General features: G+C 40.1%; 1 protein-coding gene across 2 annotated transcripts in view; it reads right to left on the bottom strand.

Moving 5' to 3' along the window:
- The window catches only part of SACM1L (SAC1 like phosphatidylinositide phosphatase), a 148,634-nt gene that overhangs the window by 78,890 nt on the left and 51,141 nt on the right, over positions 1-18,603 (bottom strand). For both annotated transcript variants that reach the window (XM_070727045.1, XM_070727046.1), the window contains exon 3: positions 1,484-1,558. In XM_070727045.1, coding sequence (XP_070583146.1) covers positions 1,484-1,558 — 75 coding nt within the window. The remainder of the gene's footprint in view (positions 1-1,483; positions 1,559-18,603) is intronic.

Genomic DNA, 18,603 nt, shown 5'->3' with positions numbered 1-18,603 from the left:
TTTCTCCCCTCTGCATCTCCATGGGTTCCTCCCGTTTTTTCCCACCCTGTCCTGCACCTTTCTCCCCTCTGGATCTCCGTGGGTTCCTCCCGTTTTTTCCCACCCTGTCCTGCACCTTTCTCCCCTCTGGATCTCCATGGGTTCCTCCCGTTTTTTCCCACCCTGTCCTGCACCTTGAGGGAGGGGAGATAAAGAGGGGAGAAAGGTGCAGGGCTTTAGTTATTGCTCCTTTGAAATGTTTCCTCAATGGTCTTCTATTAGTCTTCTTTGCTGAAGAGCCACTTAGCCCCTTTTCTGTTTTTTGGTTCCCCTTTTAACTTTTTTTTTAACTAAAGAAATTCCCCAAGCTTCACTTCAGCAGTGTAACTAACCAACTTCAGTTTCAATTCTTCTCTCCAGCACTTAATCTTTGATCTTCTTTCTCAGGTGACTTCTAATCTTTGAAAACTATACATTCAGCTGAGTCATTTCCCAGTGCCCTGGTCGGGAGCTCTTTGTCGGCTCCCTGGGGGCAGTTGTGATCCCTCCCAGGAAACCTTGACTGTGTCTCCTTTCCTCACCACCCCTCCAGGGTGGTTCCAACCTGGTTCTGACTGAACCAGGTCCCCCAAGTGGCATGGGTATCGGAGTCCTCCATGGAGCATGGGGAACTCTGTGTCGCCACGATGTTTGGCCACACCCCTCTCAAAGCAACTAAGTCTTAATTTGTCCAGCCCTATCCCTGAAATGGCCCTTCGGCCACCTGTTCCAACCTGTTTGGCATTTCAGAAATCAGCAAATAAAGTATTCTTCTAGTGTATAAAAAGCCAAACTGCTGTAACGTAATCGAGAGTAGGATATACATGCAACATGATTTTAATAAAAGGGTCTACTAGTATTAAAATGGTAAAATTGAATTGCATGGGAAAGATGGCTGCTATCTGATAGCCATTTTAGTGAGCTACTTAACCTCATGCAACAGCTACTTTTATATGGCTGTAAAATGTTTTTTTTAAATTTAATAAAATCTATAAATGAATTAAATTAGGTTTATTTTAATTAGGAGCAGTAATTTTAAGTTTTTAGTTTTAGGATTACATCGGATTTAGGTTTTAAATTATGAGTTCCGGCACTTGTCGATACTGTTGGAGTATGTTTTATTTTTATTTCTTATCTCTTTTTTAAACTACCCAAGCATGCAGAAACAAAGGCCAGCAGCAAAAACAAAAAAAAAAACCCTTGAAAATAAAACATAAAAGGAAACATAAATTGGAATTACAATCTGAAGGAAACACAAACACACAAAAGAACTTATAAAGAACTTTTTTAAAATAATGGACTCTGCAAGTAAATCCTCTTCATTTAACTCTTCTCCCCTCATAACATCAGTAAATAAGGCCTGTTCCTTGCTGGATTGGGAAGAGGATGACTTTAATAAGATAAATAATAGGTTTTCAGTTTTCTGGCTGTTAAATTTATTTCACTTTTTCTGGAAGCCTCATACCTGCCACTAGACGGATTGTTCCAAAAATACCACATATTTGCCTGGTAATAGCTGAAGGTGGAACATCTTTTTTAACTGCAAAAGAAAAACAGCATTAACTGTCATATGAAATATTGCAAGAACACTGTTTAGATTACTCTATGTATGTAATAATTACCATTTTATTAAAATTGAGCTTTAAAAATAAAAAAGAAGTTTTAACATGTCATATACATATCATATATTTTATTTACTTACAAATTTCAGGTTAAAATTTCAAAACCAATACTTCATTTAATAGTAACTGATACTAGTACAATATAATCAGACTTTCATTTACTTACAGTGGACTGAAAGAAACCTTTTGAAATCAAACTAATAATTATTAATATCCATGATTTAAATGAGTCTATACGTTGAGTCCCATTCACCAGCAGCTGCCAACCCAAGGTTCCGTCTGGGCCCAGCCTCTACCCTTTCCCAAGACACAATGCAAGGGGCCTAATGGGAGCAGAATTCATCACTGGCTGATCTGGTAGGATGGCCAGAATGGCACGCAGAGGGGACAACCGCAGATGGGGACCTGGGCCCCAAGTCGGAGGTGGCACCTTAGGGTCCCAAAAGCAGGAGCAGCATGCACCAGCAAGCGTTGATCCACGCTAGAATCTGGGTCTACAGGGGCCCATTTGGCCAGAGGGTACTGTATGACGTTTGACAGGAATTCCAACTGAGTTGCTTTGTTCCTGAGCAATGCCATCAGCCATTTGGACCAGTATACTAAGTTGTAGCCTTTGCAATAGGCAGTGGTGTAGCCGTAACTCCAATGCTGGAAGGTGAGACTGCCGAATGAATGGTGGACTTGCATAACAAGTGAACATGACCCTTTTCTTAGACACATTTCAGATCTGGTTCGAAAATGGATCCTGCGCACGGCGGGCAGAAGGAGATCTTCAAGCACTGAAACAAAGGGGCCAGCCAGCAATAGAATACATACTGGACTTCCATTGGGTTGCCAGCAAACTGAGGTACTGTTTGTTTATAATTTAGGATGGGGTTGGATTGCGACCTCTGGCAAGCTTGTGTTTACTGGGATCTTCCGCCTCAGCTGCAACAATGATTCCAGGCAGTCATTGAGCTGGATGTGGGATTATGAGAGTTCCAATCGAAGGGGGATGATGTTTCCGGGCCCTGGAAGGCCCTGGAGAGGCCAATAGGAGGACCGTGTGCCATCCCCAGTGCCCCGGGATTATTGGTGCTTGTGCGGCATCCACTATGATGTTTCCGGTGTCATTACTGCATTTGGCACCATTACTAGCCGGTAGCTCTGGCAAGATTGCACAACCTCTCCAACAGACCCCCGAAAGATCCTGGGGAGCACAGCAAGCGGAGTCTTTGTTGATGACCTCAGCAGAGAGGGAACCAACAGTGGTGGGGACACTCCCAGCAGTGCCTTACAACAGCGAGGATGACAACTGCGAAGACCCAATAGTACATGACCCCATCTATTCTTTTATTATTCCTATCACCATTGTGGGGCGCCGTCAGCACAGTATGGGGAGTACAGGGCACTGATAGGCAGGGTATGTACCCGATGCCTCATTAGGCAAGCAGTGGTTGCCACCTTAGGTATCCAGTTGAGGGAGCTGATCAAGGCAGTTAGGTTTGAGCAGGTGGATGGTTCTTGCTGGAGGGGGAGGCACCAGCTACCTACCTCACAGAAACGGTATGGTTAGAGATGGGGGAAGGTACTAAGATTCATCATAGCAACAAAGATGACAGAATATTTTATACTGGGCTTGTCATGGCTGGAGAAATGGGACTCCAGATATGGTGGGAGGAGGGTTATAGGAAACTGAGGATAGGATTAAGCCCTAAACCAAACCACCACCCCGAGTGGGTTCTGAGACAAGGTGAGAGTGGGATAAGAGAAAGGTCTGGAGAGGTCTCAGAGGAGGACTATGGTGATCTGGCAGACGTATTGGGAAGAAATGGGAAACCCTACCTCCACAGTGCCCTACGAATTGTGGAATTGAACTAATACCTGGTGCTAGCCTGCCAAAGCCAAAAATGTACTTGATGACACCAAAGGAGATGTGAGAACTCTGATGATACATCAAGAAAAACCTGGCCAGGGGCCTTTATCCAACCAGCCTGCTTTGGGAGTAGCTGTTCCTGTGCTGTTTAAAGAAAAGAAAGATGGGACCCTACACTTGTGTATTGATTTCCATGGCATCAAATATTTATTTATTTATTGGATTTGTATGCCTCCCCTCTCCGGAGACTCGGGGCGGCTAACAGCAACAATAAAACAGTGTACAATAGTAATTCAATACTAAGAACGATTAAAAACCCATTAATATAAAAACCAAACATACATACATACATACATACATACATACCATGCATGGAATTGTAAAGGCCTAGGGGGAAAGAGGATCTCAATTCCCCCATGCCTGATGTATGTATGTGTGGAGCACATGTACCCTTTGCCTTTCATGAAAGACAGGTCGCCCATTTGGCGAAGGGTAGGTTTTTTTTTTACCAAACTAGTCCTGCGAGAGGTGTATTATAGGATCCACATAAAACCTGGAGATGAGTGGAAGACTGCATTCAACTGCTCGTTGGAGAGCTACCAGTTCGGGGTGAAGCTGTTTTGATAACAAGGGGGCCCTGCTGTATTCATGCAGCTCATTAATGACATATTGCATGAACGTGTATAGCTAGATAGTCCTTGTATATCTCAACAACATACTCATACCATGGAGAAACATATATGATTGATGAAGCAGGTGCTATAAAAATTGTTGGTTGTACAATTGTAAGTGAAACTCTTCAAATGTGAGTTTCTCTGGACCTATCTGGATTATCTGGGTTATTACATCTCCAAAACTGGAGGATCCACATAAAGTCCAAGCCATGTTGGAGTGACAGGCACTAAGAATCCACAGGGAGCTACAGAGCTTGCTTGGCTTTACTAATTTTTATTGGCAATTTATCCATCATTTGCCAAAGTGGCGTTATCATTGACTGATTTACTCCACAGAAAAGCACACGCCAACACAACTTCACTCCAGCCAACCGCTCCAGGGGACTATGGCTTGTCAGTAGGCTTTCAAAACATTGAAATCCCTTTTTACTTAGGACAGAGTCCTGAAATACCTTGACCCTGAGAATACTCACAGAGTGGGGCCCAGCTATTGGGAGGAGGCTTTTATTGTTCATTGTGCATTTATGATGTGACAGCATCTTTCGAAGGGGGCCAGAAATCCATTCAAGGTTTAGACCAACCATAAAAACCTGGAGGCTCTCCAGGCACAACCACGGTTATCCCAAAAGCAGGTCCAATGGTCACAATACTTTCAATGGTTTTGGTTCCCATTGAAGTACATCTCTGCAGGTAAAAACTTTTATATTGTTGCAAATGCCACAATAGCTGCCCTGAGGGAGTAATCCAGGCTATCTTTCCACCCTCCCAACAAGCAGCACTGGTGACAGTGGAGGCTCCGGGGGCCAACTTGATGCCTGAGCTATGCATCACACTATTGACCAACTCATTGCTTCAGGAAAACCAGCAACTAGTCACCCAAAGGGAGGGCATTGCCTGGAAGGGTGGTAAACTGTACATACCACTCACCATGAGACCTGGAGTACTACAATGCCATGACACTGGGGGAGGAGCCAGCTGCGGAGCCAATCGGTTGGTGTGGAGTGGAGTGGAGCTGCATACTGCCACTTTTTGGACATTTGTTTGGCCTCTGGAGGGTCACAGATCTCACGAGGAGAGATCTGAAGACAGAGGGGTGCTGATAGTCAATTTCTGGGACGGCAGCCCAATCAGCAGATCAATGAGTCCCTCGGAAAGAATGAACGTCGCAGAGAAGGAAGTGTCATGGCGGCCTGCTGAGCTCGCAGCTGGAGAATTCTAAAGCTGTAAACTGGTAGGGAGATTGTGACGGCAGGATCTGATCAGAATCTCACCAGGACTTTGAATATCTTTTCGACATAGAGATCGGCGGTGAGTTCCTTGGAAAAGAGCTTTTTGGCATACTTATTTGCTTTAAGGGACTAACAAGAGAGGAGGGAGGAAGTTGTCATCTTTCCCCTTCCGCTAGCGGTGACCAAATTGGAGATTGACAGATTCGGAAATAAATACTCATATACATATCTAACAGTAATATCTAAATACCTCTGAGCGATCAACAATAGCACCAAAAGAAGATCGGGCTCCTTTCTAAGGGGAGGAAATATAAAGAAGTGATAGACAGCAGACTGTGAATCTAAACATCTTCAAATACACTGTCTCTGATTGAATTCCTTCTGTCTTTATGCCATTTGTGTATGTTTATGGACACCGCTGAGAAAGATCTGGTAGACCAAGATCTCCACAAAGGGAACGTGAGATTTTGTATTAAGAAGATTTAAAGGACAAAGACTATTTCAGAAACTCTTACCTTCTACTTCTACCTTCTACTTTTAGTTATATATAGACTGATGTATAAAAATTACTGAAATAAGGAAGTAATGACTTGCAAGAACTGGATGAACTGATTCTTCTTCTTTTTTCCCCTCTCACTTTGTGAATTAGCATTACTACTAGAATACAGATTTAAATATATTTAGATAACTTCAAAATATCTATAAACCTAAGTTTTTCAATTGCATTTTAAATTGTATTGAATATTAATTGATTAATTATTGACTATCTGATCACCTGATTAACCATCCTATGAACTGAAAAAAAGGTTTTCTGATATATTGATATGTGTGTGTGTGTGTGTGTATATATATATATATATATAGATAGATAGATAGATAGATAGATAGATACATAGTATTGATTTATAAATATAGTAAGATTATATATAGTAGGATTAATTATAGTAAGATTAAGTTTTGATTAAGTTTTGATTTATATATAGCTGGCGCATAAGAATATTGACTATTGATTCTGATACATAGAAACACTGACTTCTAATTTTGATATTATCTTCAAAGATACCAGGTTATTGATTTGAATGAAGAATGAAGAAAAACAAAAAATTTAGATTCATGAGATCTATCGGCTAGAAATAGAAGCTTTATTTACTATCTATTCTTGGCCAAGGTTAATATAGCAATATAAATTCTGGGAACTGTGGAAGGGTTAGAAAAAGGTCGGTTGAAGTGGGATTCTTGGTGGAACTTTATAAAAATGACAAGTCTATCTAATTTATCCAGACTAGGCTCTGGCAGGAGATCAACAAATCAATCTATCTCTGCAATTCCGAGTCCATCCACACAGAGGTCTCTGGATGATATGTTACCTAGGACTCGTTTAAAGATCTACAATTGATGTTGTTGCAAATGCAGGAGATGATGACTAAAAATCATGACGATATAAAAAAGGAAATTGGGTAAGAAATGACACGAGTGAATTGAAGGAGAGGATACAAAATAGGGATACAAAACATGAGATCTTCCAACAACAGATACTTAAACATGAACAAAAGCTTCAAGAGTTAGAAAATAGAATAGAGCATGACCACAAACGGATGGATGAGATGAATGAAAAATTAATACAGGCCAACAGAGACCTAGAAAATACAGTGATTCAATTGGAAACAGAAAAAGCCAATCATTATCTTCCTTTCCAAAACTGAAGGAAGAAAAAAGCGAAGATCTTCCCGATGTTATGTCAGATATTCTATCGAAAGCACTAGGTACAGGAAAGGAGGAAATGCTAAATGAGTTAGACGAAGTTTACGAATCAACACTAATTACGCAAGGCATCATTACCTCCCTAAAGAGGTGCACATTAAGCTAATCAAAAAATCTGTGAGAGATGAGATTTTACACAGAGCATGTGAGGACCCTATTGAATATAGAGGTCAACAACTAGTGGTGCTAAAACAGGTCCGTAAAAGAGTAAGAGACCTCCGTAAACCATACCTGTTCTTGTCATCAAAGCTAACCAGGCATAATATAAATTTTAGGTGGTTGGTCCTGGAAGGAATCTTGGTTACTTGGCATGAGAAAAAGATAAAAATTGATACTATAGAAAAAGCAGAGGAATTTTACGAGAAAAATTTCAACAATGAGCCAACTTTAGAAGACAAAAATCAAAAAGAGCCGGGATACATGGAATAGACACAGAAAGGCAAGATAGCAGAGAAGGTCAGGAATGGAAACAACAGCAAGAGATAGTAGATAGCATAAGGAAACTGGATGAGAGGGTCGGTTATACAGAAGAACCAAGAGAAGTCAGAAGTACAAGAGCAGTCAGACCTAAATACAAGTAAAACAGATACACCAAAAAAGAGTAACCTAGGGATAGAACTATATTCGGCTAACATAAATGGTCTAAATGCACCCAATAAAAGGAATAATTTTTTTAATAAATTAAGCAAAAATATTCCTGATATATTAGCCCTACAAGAAGTTCACATAAAAGAAAAATTTGAATATCTACTTAAAAGAAATAAAATGGGGAATTTATTTACTTCTTTAGGACAAGAAAAAAAAGAGGGGTGATCTTCTATATAAATGCAAATATTAAAGCAAATTTGATATATAAAGACACTGAAGGGAAGATATTAATGGTGGAGATTCAGAAAAATCATGAATTTTTCACCCTGATCAATATATATGCCCCAAATGAGGGCCAAGAGAAATTTTATAAAAAAATACAAAACAAAATTGGGGAATTTGCAAAAGACAATATTTGTATGATGGGTGATTTTAATGGAATCATCAATAAAGAATTAGATTATAAAAATGGTGCCAACAGAAAACAAAATAAAAGAACTCACCCAAATTCTTTTTTAGAATTAATTAGAGAATTTAAACTCAAAGACAGCTGGAGAGAAAGAAACTTGCAATCAAGGGAATTTACCTTCTACTCTGATAGACAGAAATCATGGTCAAGATTAGATATTATCTGATCAACAATTGATATAAATACTCAAATAGACAATATTCAAATAGAAACCAACCTGGATTCAGATCACAGGTTGGCCTGAAGAGATGGGTGGCCCACAGCACCCCAAAACCTCCCTTCTCTCTTACCATAAATCTAGAAAGAGAAAGAGATGAAAAATAGATGGACCTTTAAAAAGGCAATCTTAAAACAAGATGATTTTAGACAAATAATGAAAAAAGAACTTAAATTTTACTTTCAAAAAAACATACTAACTTACAAAATGTATGGGATATGACCAAAGCTGTAATTAGAGGAATCTCAATTTCATATATGGGGGAGCTGGTTCCAGAGGGTTGGGGCCGCCACAGAGAAGGCTCTTCCCCTGGGTCCTGCTAACCAACATTGTTTAATCGACGGGACCTGGAAAAGGCCAACTCTGTGGGACCTAACCGGTCGCTGGGATTCGTCACTGACTGTGAGCAATCCTATACTGCAACCAAAGTATTGGATTTCAGAAAAACAAATTTTAATGCAATGGGGGAATATTTAAATAATGAATTAAAGCGGAGGGATAAAATGGCAGGAGCGAGCACCCAGTGGACTGTATTTAAAAAGGCCATCTTAAAAGCCACTGGACTGTATGTATGGCAAATAACTAAAATTAAAAGGAAGAAGAAATAAAATGAGACAGAAGGAGGCAAAACAGATAATATATGCTGCTAAATCCTCAAAAGAGGAAGAAATTGCCAAATCTGTAAAAAAGGGGGATAAAACCTTCTTCAGATATATTAATGATAGGAAGAAGAAAAACTGCAGCATCATGAAACTTAGTACCGGGAATAATACATGCATTGATGGGAATAAGGAGATCGCTGACCATTTCAATAGCTACTTCTGTTCAGTTTTCTCAAAAGACACCTTACAATATAATACTATAGATGGATATAGCATTGCTTCCAGCTATACGGATTCATCTCCAGTGATCTTAGAAGCCGATGTCTTAGAAGAACTTGAACAATTAAAGATAAATAAGGCAATGGGCCCAGATGGCATCCACCCCAGAATTCTTAAAGAACTCAGATTTGTCATTGCTACCCCCCTGACTGATTTGTTTAACCAATCCCTTTTAACAGGAGATGTTCCTGAGGATTGGAGAATGGCCAGTGTTGTGTCTATCCACAAGAAGGGCAGTAGAGAAGAAGCTGGTAACTACAGGCCAGTTAGCTTGACATCAGTTGTAGTTAAAATGATGGAGACTCTACTCAAAAAGCGGATAAATCAGCACCTAAAAAACAATAACTTATTGGATCCAAATCAGCATGACTTTACTGAAGACAAATCATGTCAGACTAATCTCATTGATTTCTTTGACTATGTCACAAAGGTGCTGGAGGAAGGTGGTGCCGTGGATATTGCCTATCTGGACTTCAGCAAAGCCTTTGATACGGTTCCACATAAAGAGCTGATAGATAAATTAGTGAAGATTGGACTTAATCTCTGGATAGTTCAGTGGATTTGCAGCTGGCTGAAGCGTAGACATCAGAGAGTTATTGTTAATGGCGAGTATTCTGAGCAGAGACAGGTTACAAGCGGTGTGCCACAAGGGTCTGTTCTGGGTCCTATTCTTTTTAATATGTTTGTGAGTGACATAAGGGAAGGTTTGGTAGGGAAGGTTTGCCTATTTGCCGATGATTCCAAAGTGTGCAATAGGGTTGATATTCCTGGAGGCGTCTGTAATATGGTAAATGATTTAGCTTTACTAGATAAATGGTCAAAGCAATGGAAACTGCAGTTTAATGTTTCCAAATGTAAAATAATGCACTTGGGGAAAAGGAATCCTCAATCTGAGTATTGTATTGGCAGTTCTGTCTTAGCAAAAACTTCAGAAGAGAAGGATTTAGGGGTAGTGATTTCTGACAGTCTCAAAATGGGTGAACAGTGCAGTCAGGCGGTAGGGAAAGCAAGTAGGATGCTTGGCTGCATAGCTAGAGGTATAACAAGCAGGAAGAGGGAGATTATGATCCTGCTGTATAGAGTGCTGGTGAGACCACAATTGGAATACTGTGTTCAGTTCTGGAGCCCTCACCTACAAAAAGATATTGACAAAATTGAACTGGTCCAAAGACGGGCTACAAGAATGGTGGAAGGTCTTAAGCATAAAACGTATCAGGAAAGACTTAATGAACTCAATCTGTATAGTCTGGAGAACAGAAGGAAAAGGGGGGACATGATCAAAACATTTAAATATGTCAAAGGGTTAAATAAGGTTCAGGAGGGAAGTGTTTTTAATAGGAAAGTGAACACAAGAACAAGGGGACACAATCTGAAGTTAGTTGGGGGAAAGATCAAAAGCAACATGAGAAAATATTATTTTACTGAAAGAGTAGTAGATCCTTGGAACAAACTTCCAGCAGACATGGTTGGTAAATCCACAGTTTCTATATATGGCCAAAGAATACAAGATGAAAAGAAAAAATATTGAAAATTTGGAAGGGAAATATAAACAATATGAAGAAGAGCTACAAAATCATCCCCAAAATGAAGATATTAAACAGCAGATGCTGCTAACAAAACACAAACTAAATTTAATAGACAATGTAAAACTTGCCCAACAAATCAAAAGTAGCAAGCAATACTATTTTGAATATGCGAATAAGCCTAGTAAATGACTGACCACTAAACTCAAAAAACAGAAAGAAAGGAAAATGATTAATTGTCTTCAAACAGAAGGAGGAGAAATCTATCATAATCTAAAAGAGAAAAAACAAATAGCCTGGAATTTCTATAGCAAACTATATGAAAATAAGAACAATTTAAATAAGGAAATACAGGAGAAGTTGACTCAAAAAATCTTTAATTTGGCTAAACTTTCAAAGGTCTCAAAAGAAACAAAGGAGTTATTAAACAAAAAGATCTCCCTAACAGAACTAAGAGAAGCAATTAAAATGCAAAAAAATAATAAAACCCCAGGGCCTGTCTTCCAACTGAATTTTATAAGGAAATGTTGGAAGAAGTGGAAGAGACATTACTGGAGGTTTATAATTCAGTATTAGAAGAATGTAGAATACCGCCGTCATGGAAAGAAGCAAATTTGGCTTTGATTGTAAAAAAAGATATGGACCCAAATGTAATAGCTAACTATAGACCTATTTCACTCCTCAACTCTGATTACAAAATCTTTAGTTCAATACAGTAATACCTCAAGATACGAACTTAATTGGTGCAAGGAGGAGGTTCGTAACACGAAAGGTTCGTAAGACGAAACATTGTTTCCCATAGGAAACAATGTAACGTCAATTAATTCGTGCAACCAAAAAAAAAAACCCGCAAAAAAATTGGCAACATCCAGGAAGGCCAATGGAAATTCTCCCATCTGCAGCGTCATCGGTCTCCGGGCAGATTCTCCCTCGGTTTGAATTCACTTCAGAACCCGGAAGTTTGGCAAAAGTTCGGCGTTTGGAGGCTCCTGGGAAGCCGCCCGGCTGTTTTAAAAGGTGACCACCGGGCTGGGGGGCTTCCCAGCAACCTCCTGAACCCCGAACTTTTGCTGAATTTCCGGGTTCGCTGTTCAGGAAGCTGACGTCGCTTCAAGGCTGAGGGCAAAGGAAAATCTGCCCGGAGACCGATGACGCTGCAGATGGGCCAATGGAAATTCTCCCATCTGCAGCATCATCGGTCTCCGGGCAGACTTCACTTCAGCCTCCTGAACCGTTCGTAACTCGAAAAAAGTTCGTAAGAAGAGGCAATTTTTTTCTGAACCCCGGGTTCGTATCATGAGTTGTTCGTAAGACGAGGGGTTCGTATCTTGAGGTACCACTGTATTGGCAAACAGGGTAAAGGGGTACTTAAATTATTTTATACATACTGATCAAAATGGATTCCTGCCTGGCAGACAGCTTAGTAATAATTTAAGGATTATAATAAACGCATTAGAGTACTACGAATGTCATAATGAAAAGCAAACAGCATTAATCTTTATAGACACCCAAAAGGCATTCGATAACATGATCTGGGATTTCATGTTAAATCAACTTGAACATATGGACTTTGGACAAAAAATTGTTCAAGCAATTAGAGCTTTGTATAAAGAACAATCTGCATATATTATAATTAATGGAGATATAACACCCAAAATTGACATCCAAAAGGGTACGAAACAAGGCTGTCCACTCTAACCTCTCTTGTTTATTTTGACTTTAGAAGTCCTTACCAGGATAGTTAGAAACGATGAAAAGATAAAGGGGTTGAGATGCAAAAAGGAAACATACAAGCTGCAGGCCTTTGCCAACGACCTAGTATTTATTTTAGAGGAACCACTAGAATCAGGCCCTAAATTATTGGAAACCTTAGAGGAATTCGGTGAAGTGGCAGGACTGAAAATTAATAGACACAAAACTAAAATGAAAGTTAAAAATATGAATGAGCAGCAAAAAGAGAATCTTAGCACAAAATTAAATATCCAAATAACCAAATAAATAAAATATCTGGGGATCAACCTAACAGCCAAAACTATAAACCTAAAAGAGGAAAATTATGATAAATTAAACGTAAAAATTAAAAAAGATCTGGAAAAATGGGGGAAATTACAAATCTCCTTTATGGGGAGGATAGCCATAATTAAAATGAACATATTGCCAAAAATTCTATTTTTTATTCCAAAGAATTCCTATTCAATTAACCCAAGAGTATTTCGCAAATTTAAATAAATTGATAAATAAATTTATATGGCAAAATAAGCGACCCAGAATTCGGCTAAAATATAAGCAAGAAACTAAGGAAGGTGGTGGTTTTGCTTTACCAAATTGGAAAGAATATTATAATGCATCCATTTTAGTATGGGTTCAAGACTGGATACAGCTAAACAATACCAGGATACTAAACTGAGAAGGCCACGATCTCCACGCAGGATGACATTACTATTTATGGACCAAAAGACCAAAAACTCATAAATATTTCACTAATCACTTGATTAGAAAGACCCTCTTAAATGTATGGCTAAAAATCAGAAAATTGTTCTACAAAGGAATTCCGACCTGGTATGCACCTTTAGAAGCTTTCGTACACCCAAATTTAAGTAAAAAAGGTAAAATAATAAGACATAAGGATCTGGTAAAAGCAAACGGAGAGATAAAAACAAGAGCTGAATTAGAAACTGCAGGCATAAAATTAGAGTGGTGGGAATATCTACAGACCCAATCAAGATTTACTAAAGACAAAAATGACCCAGTCATAGAAAAAGATAAACAAATTGATAAAATATTACTTGGGACATACGGAAAATTAATTAAGAAATTTTATTGTTGCTTGATAATCAGTAAATCAGATACGACAAAAACAAAAGTAAATATTAAAAAATGAACTTTAAATTTTAATCAGGAAATAAAACCTGAGGAATGGCAATCAATTTGGAACAGGAATTTTAAACTAACCCTAGCAACAGCATATAAGGAAAATCGGCTTAAATGTATTATAGATGGCATATGACCCCTGCTAAACTATCAAAGATAGATAAAAACATATCCCCTTTCTGTTAGAAATATAAAAAAATATATGGATGGTATTACAGTGATCCCTCGATTATCGCGAGGGTTCCGTTCCAAGACCCCTCGCGATAATCGATTTTTCGCGATGTAGGGTTGCGGAAGTAAAAACACCATTTGCGCATGTGCGCCCTTTTTCATGGCCGCGCATGCGCAGATGGTGGAGTTTGCGTGGGCGGCGGGGAAGACCCAGGGAAGGTTCCTTCGGCCGCCCAGCAGCTGATCTGCTCGGCAGCGCAGCAGCAGCGAGCAGACGAAGATCGGGGTTTCCCTGCCGCCCACGCAAAGGGGAAACCCCGATTCGGCTCCTCGCTGCCAAGCAGATCAGCTGCTGGGCGGCCGAAGGAACCTTCCCTGGGTCTTCCTCGCTGATGCCCCCGCTCGCCCGCCAGCAAGAGGGGGAGAGATAGAGAGAGAGAGAGAAGGAAAGAAAGAGATGAGAGAGGGAGGAAGAGAGTGTGAGAGAGGAAGAAGCAAGATAGAGAAAGAGAGAGAGAAAGAAAGATGAGAAAGGAAGGAAGAGAGTGACGTCATCGGGTGGGAAAAATCGCGATATAGCATTTCGCGAAGCACGAGATCACAAAAATTGAGGGATCACTGTACCACCTATGGTGGGAATTCAAGAAAGCACAAATCTATTGGGATAAAATAGGTAATTGGCTTGATGATATATTAGACGTTAAAGTGGTAAAAACTCTGGAATGCTTCCTCTTAGGAATTATATGTCAACCTCTTAATAAAAACCAGTTATACTTGGTGATCCACATTACAACTGCTGCCAAAATAGCTTTTGCACAAATGTGGAAGAACGAGGGAATTCCACAGGAAGACCAGATTCTGGAAAAAATTACACATTGTGCAGAAATGATAAAACTTACACTAGAATTAAGAAATAACGAAGAGACTTATGGGACTTATTTCACTGTTGGATTGAAAGAAAAAGGCTAAGCCGTCATAACACACTTAACTACTAAAGGATAAAAGAAAATTCCTGGTGACAAATTTTAATGTCAAGGAGATTAAGGTATCTATATTGATTCAGACTGTTTTCTTTTTTCTTTTTTCTGTATACTTTTTGTTAATTTTGCTATTAATAGTACCAAACAGCATTTATCATTATTAAGCTATTCAAATTAGGCCATAGAGATTGTACATAGTTCACATTATAATACAGACTTGTTGCGCACTCGCCCATTTTCTTTGTGGGTTTTAACCTTGTATGTCTATGTTACATTTGTAATACTTGTATATATATATATATATGTATATAAAAATTTATATTAAAAAAAATGCCATGACACCAAACAAGCCAGCCATTTTGCGTTCCTGAAGAACCTACAACTTGCTAGGTGAAAGTTCTGGTGACCACAGATAAAGACCAACATAGAGAGCTATACCAAAAGCTTCCTGTCTGTGCAACTACAAAGCAATGGACATGAAAACTGCTTGGCTTCTTGCAGGCTATGGTGGACCTCTCCTGGCGATGGGAGAAGATTGGCATGGACTTCATTGTCTATTTATTTATTTACTTATTTATAGGTTGCCTCAAGACAGCTTACAAAAGTTTTTTTTAAAAAGGTAAACAAGGTAAAGAACATAAGAACATAAGAAGAGCCATGCTGAATCAGGCCAAAGTCCATCGAGTCCAGCATTCTGTGTCACACAGTGGCCCACCAATTGTACATGGGGATCTTGACCCCAACAAATGGTACTCAAGAGAATCCTGCCTGCCTCAACCAATATAGAAGCGGCACATGGACATCCGTTTCAATAATCACCGATACACTTGGCATCTTTGAATCTGTCTAATACTGCCTTGAAGCTATCAAGGCTGACAGCTGTCACGACCTCTTCTGAAATTCCATAAACCAACAACCCTCTGGGTAAAGAAATATTTCCCTTTATTTGTCCTCGCTTTCTTACCTATGAGCTTTTGGGAGTGCCCCCTTGTCCTAGTATTGTGTGATAGAGAAAAGAGTTTTTCTCTATCCACCTTTTCTATCCCATGCATGATTTTATACACTTCGATCAAGTCACCCCTTAAATGCCGTCTTTCAAGGCTGAAGAAACCAAGGCATTGCAACCTGGTTTCATAAGGGAGGTGCTCCATTTCCTTGATCATACTTGTTGCCCTAAAATAGAATACAATTAGAAAAAACCATTACGAAAAATAGATAAAATCCACTATAAAAACAATCAATCATCCCTCATTCATACTAATGTCTGGAGCGGAACTATAGCTCATGGTTCCTGTTATACCAGGCTCTATGGCAGGGGTCCTCAAACTTTTTACACAGGGGGCCAGTTCATTTTCCCTCGGACTGTTGGAGGGCCAGACTATTAAAAAAACTATGAACAAATCCCTATGCACACTGCACATACCTTGCTTTAAAGTAAAAAACAAAATGGGAACGTACTATTTAGAGGGGGGAGAAGATCTGAAATTCATATATGTTTATGTTTTGTTTTGAATTTTCTTTTGTTAACATCTGATTGGCTATACAAGGTTTTCTTGGCTTATGAAAAATGTATAAAGAAAGAAGGAAGCACTTTGGCATAATGGTTAATAAGTTAGAAATATAATTGGTGTTGCACTTTTTGAAGGAACATTAAGGAGGGAATTTAATTAAAAGAAAATGAATGTAACTGGATGGCAAAATTAGATAAAAAACCTTTTGCAACTTTTTTGATGATTGATATTAGTTGCTAACAAAATACTTGCATTTTATTCATGGAAAATTAGATGGTACACTGTGTTGTTTGAATGTATGTTGAGAAAAAAATTTAAAAAAATTACCCCCCCCCCCAAAACAGTCCTTCCTTCCTCTGTCCCTCCATTCATTTCATTCTTCCTTCTTTCCTCCATTTCTTCCTTGTTCCCTCCATTTCTCCTTCTTCCCTTCCTTCCTTCCCTCCTTCATTCTTCTCCACTTCTCCTTCCCTCCCTCTCTTTCCCTTTTCTTTCTTTCTCTCTCTCTTTTCCCTGTGCTCTTGTCACTCACTGGTGGGCCGGATAAATGGCCTCAATGGGCCGCATGTGGCCCACGGGCCGTAGTTTGGGGACCACTGCTCTATGGCATGAGCCTCCCGAAAATTCAAGGGTAAAAAAGTCAGACACACACAAACTTGAAAATTCAAAAACAATGTTTTTTTCAACAAAATTCAAAAAAAACCAAAGCACCCTTTTTGTATTGCAAAGAGCACTCTTTCCAAAACAAACTTGTAAGCAGTAAAACCCCTTAAGCAGTCCTAAAGTACTTAGCTAGCAACTGTGAAGAACGTCACAGCCCTCTTTCTTCCATGAGTTGAAAGAAACACGTTTTGCTATGGCTTGGTTTCAAAGTCCTGAAAAACCAACAGAGATTTCTTGAAACGCCAGGCTCTTCCTCCAAAGACAGATAATCTTTCACACACAGCAGCCGACAAGCTGTCCTTTTATCAGCAGCCCTAATTAGTTGCACCACACCCAAACACATCTGAATTCTCTTATTTCTGATAAGATCTGCGCAGCTGCTCCTTTCTATTCAGTGATCTGCAGCTGCGTACGTCAATAAAGGGTTCATCATCCGAATCCAGGGATGATAACGAGGATTCTGCACTACCTCCCCCTGAGTCCAATTCCTCTTCATCTCCTGATACCGACTGTTTGCTGTCAGCAGAAGAAGGCAGTAACACTGGCCTCTGACACTGTGAAAATTCACCCACATCCATTCCCTCAGTCCTTGGGGCAGGAGCTGGCCCAGAGCCAACCACAACAGTTCCCAGGCTTCTGACATAAATGCATTTTGAATGCCTTTTGGAAGGCGAGGAGAGTGGGGGCGGTATGAATCTCTGGGGGGAGCTGGTTCCAGAGGCCGCAACAGGGAAGGCTCTCACCCACGGACCCACCAGTTTGGCCAACGGGACCCAGAGAAGTCTGACTTGCTGTGACCCAACCGGTCGCCGGGACATGTCAGGCAGAATATGGTCCCGTAAATAATCTGGTCCCATGCCACGTAGGGCTTTATAGATAATAACCAAACCTTGAATTGCATTCGGAGACTGACGGGCAACCAGTGCACTCATGGAGTGCTGGAGTAATGTGGGAACACTTCTCACAGGTAGCCCCATGTAGAGAGCATTACAGTAGTCGAGCCTCGAGGTGATGAGGGCATGAATGACTGTGAGCAGTGACTCCCGGTCCAAATAGATCTACAAATAGAGCCACCTCGAGTCTACGGAGAGGGGCGGCATACAAATCTAATAAGTAATAATAATAAAATAATAATAATAATAATAATAATAATACAACTGGTGAACCAGGCGAACCTGGGCAAACACCCCCCTAGCCACAGCTGAAAGATGTTTCTCTAATGTGAGCTGTGGATTGAGGAGGATGCCCAAGTTGCAGACCCTCTCTGAGGGGGTCAGTGATTTCCCCGCCCCCAGGGTAATGGACAGACAGATGGAATTGTCCTTGGGAGGCAAAACCCATAGCCACTCCATCTTATCAGGGTTGAGTTTGAGTCTGTTGACACCCATCCAGACCCTAACAGCCTCCAGGCACCTGTATATCACTTCCACTGCTTCACTGACTGGACATGGGGTGGAGATGTAAAGCTGGGTATCATCTGTGTACTGATGATACCTCACCCCATGCCCTTGGATGATCTCACCCAGCGGTTTCATGTTGATATTAAATAGTAGGGGGGGGAGGACCAACC

This window comes from Erythrolamprus reginae, chromosome Z (genome assembly GCF_031021105.1).
Source record: "Erythrolamprus reginae isolate rEryReg1 chromosome Z, rEryReg1.hap1, whole genome shotgun sequence".
Lineage (NCBI taxonomy): Eukaryota > Metazoa > Chordata > Lepidosauria > Squamata > Dipsadidae > Erythrolamprus > Erythrolamprus reginae.
Note: the sequence above shows the minus strand (reverse complement) of the source record. Positions and strands in the feature narration are given on the sequence as shown.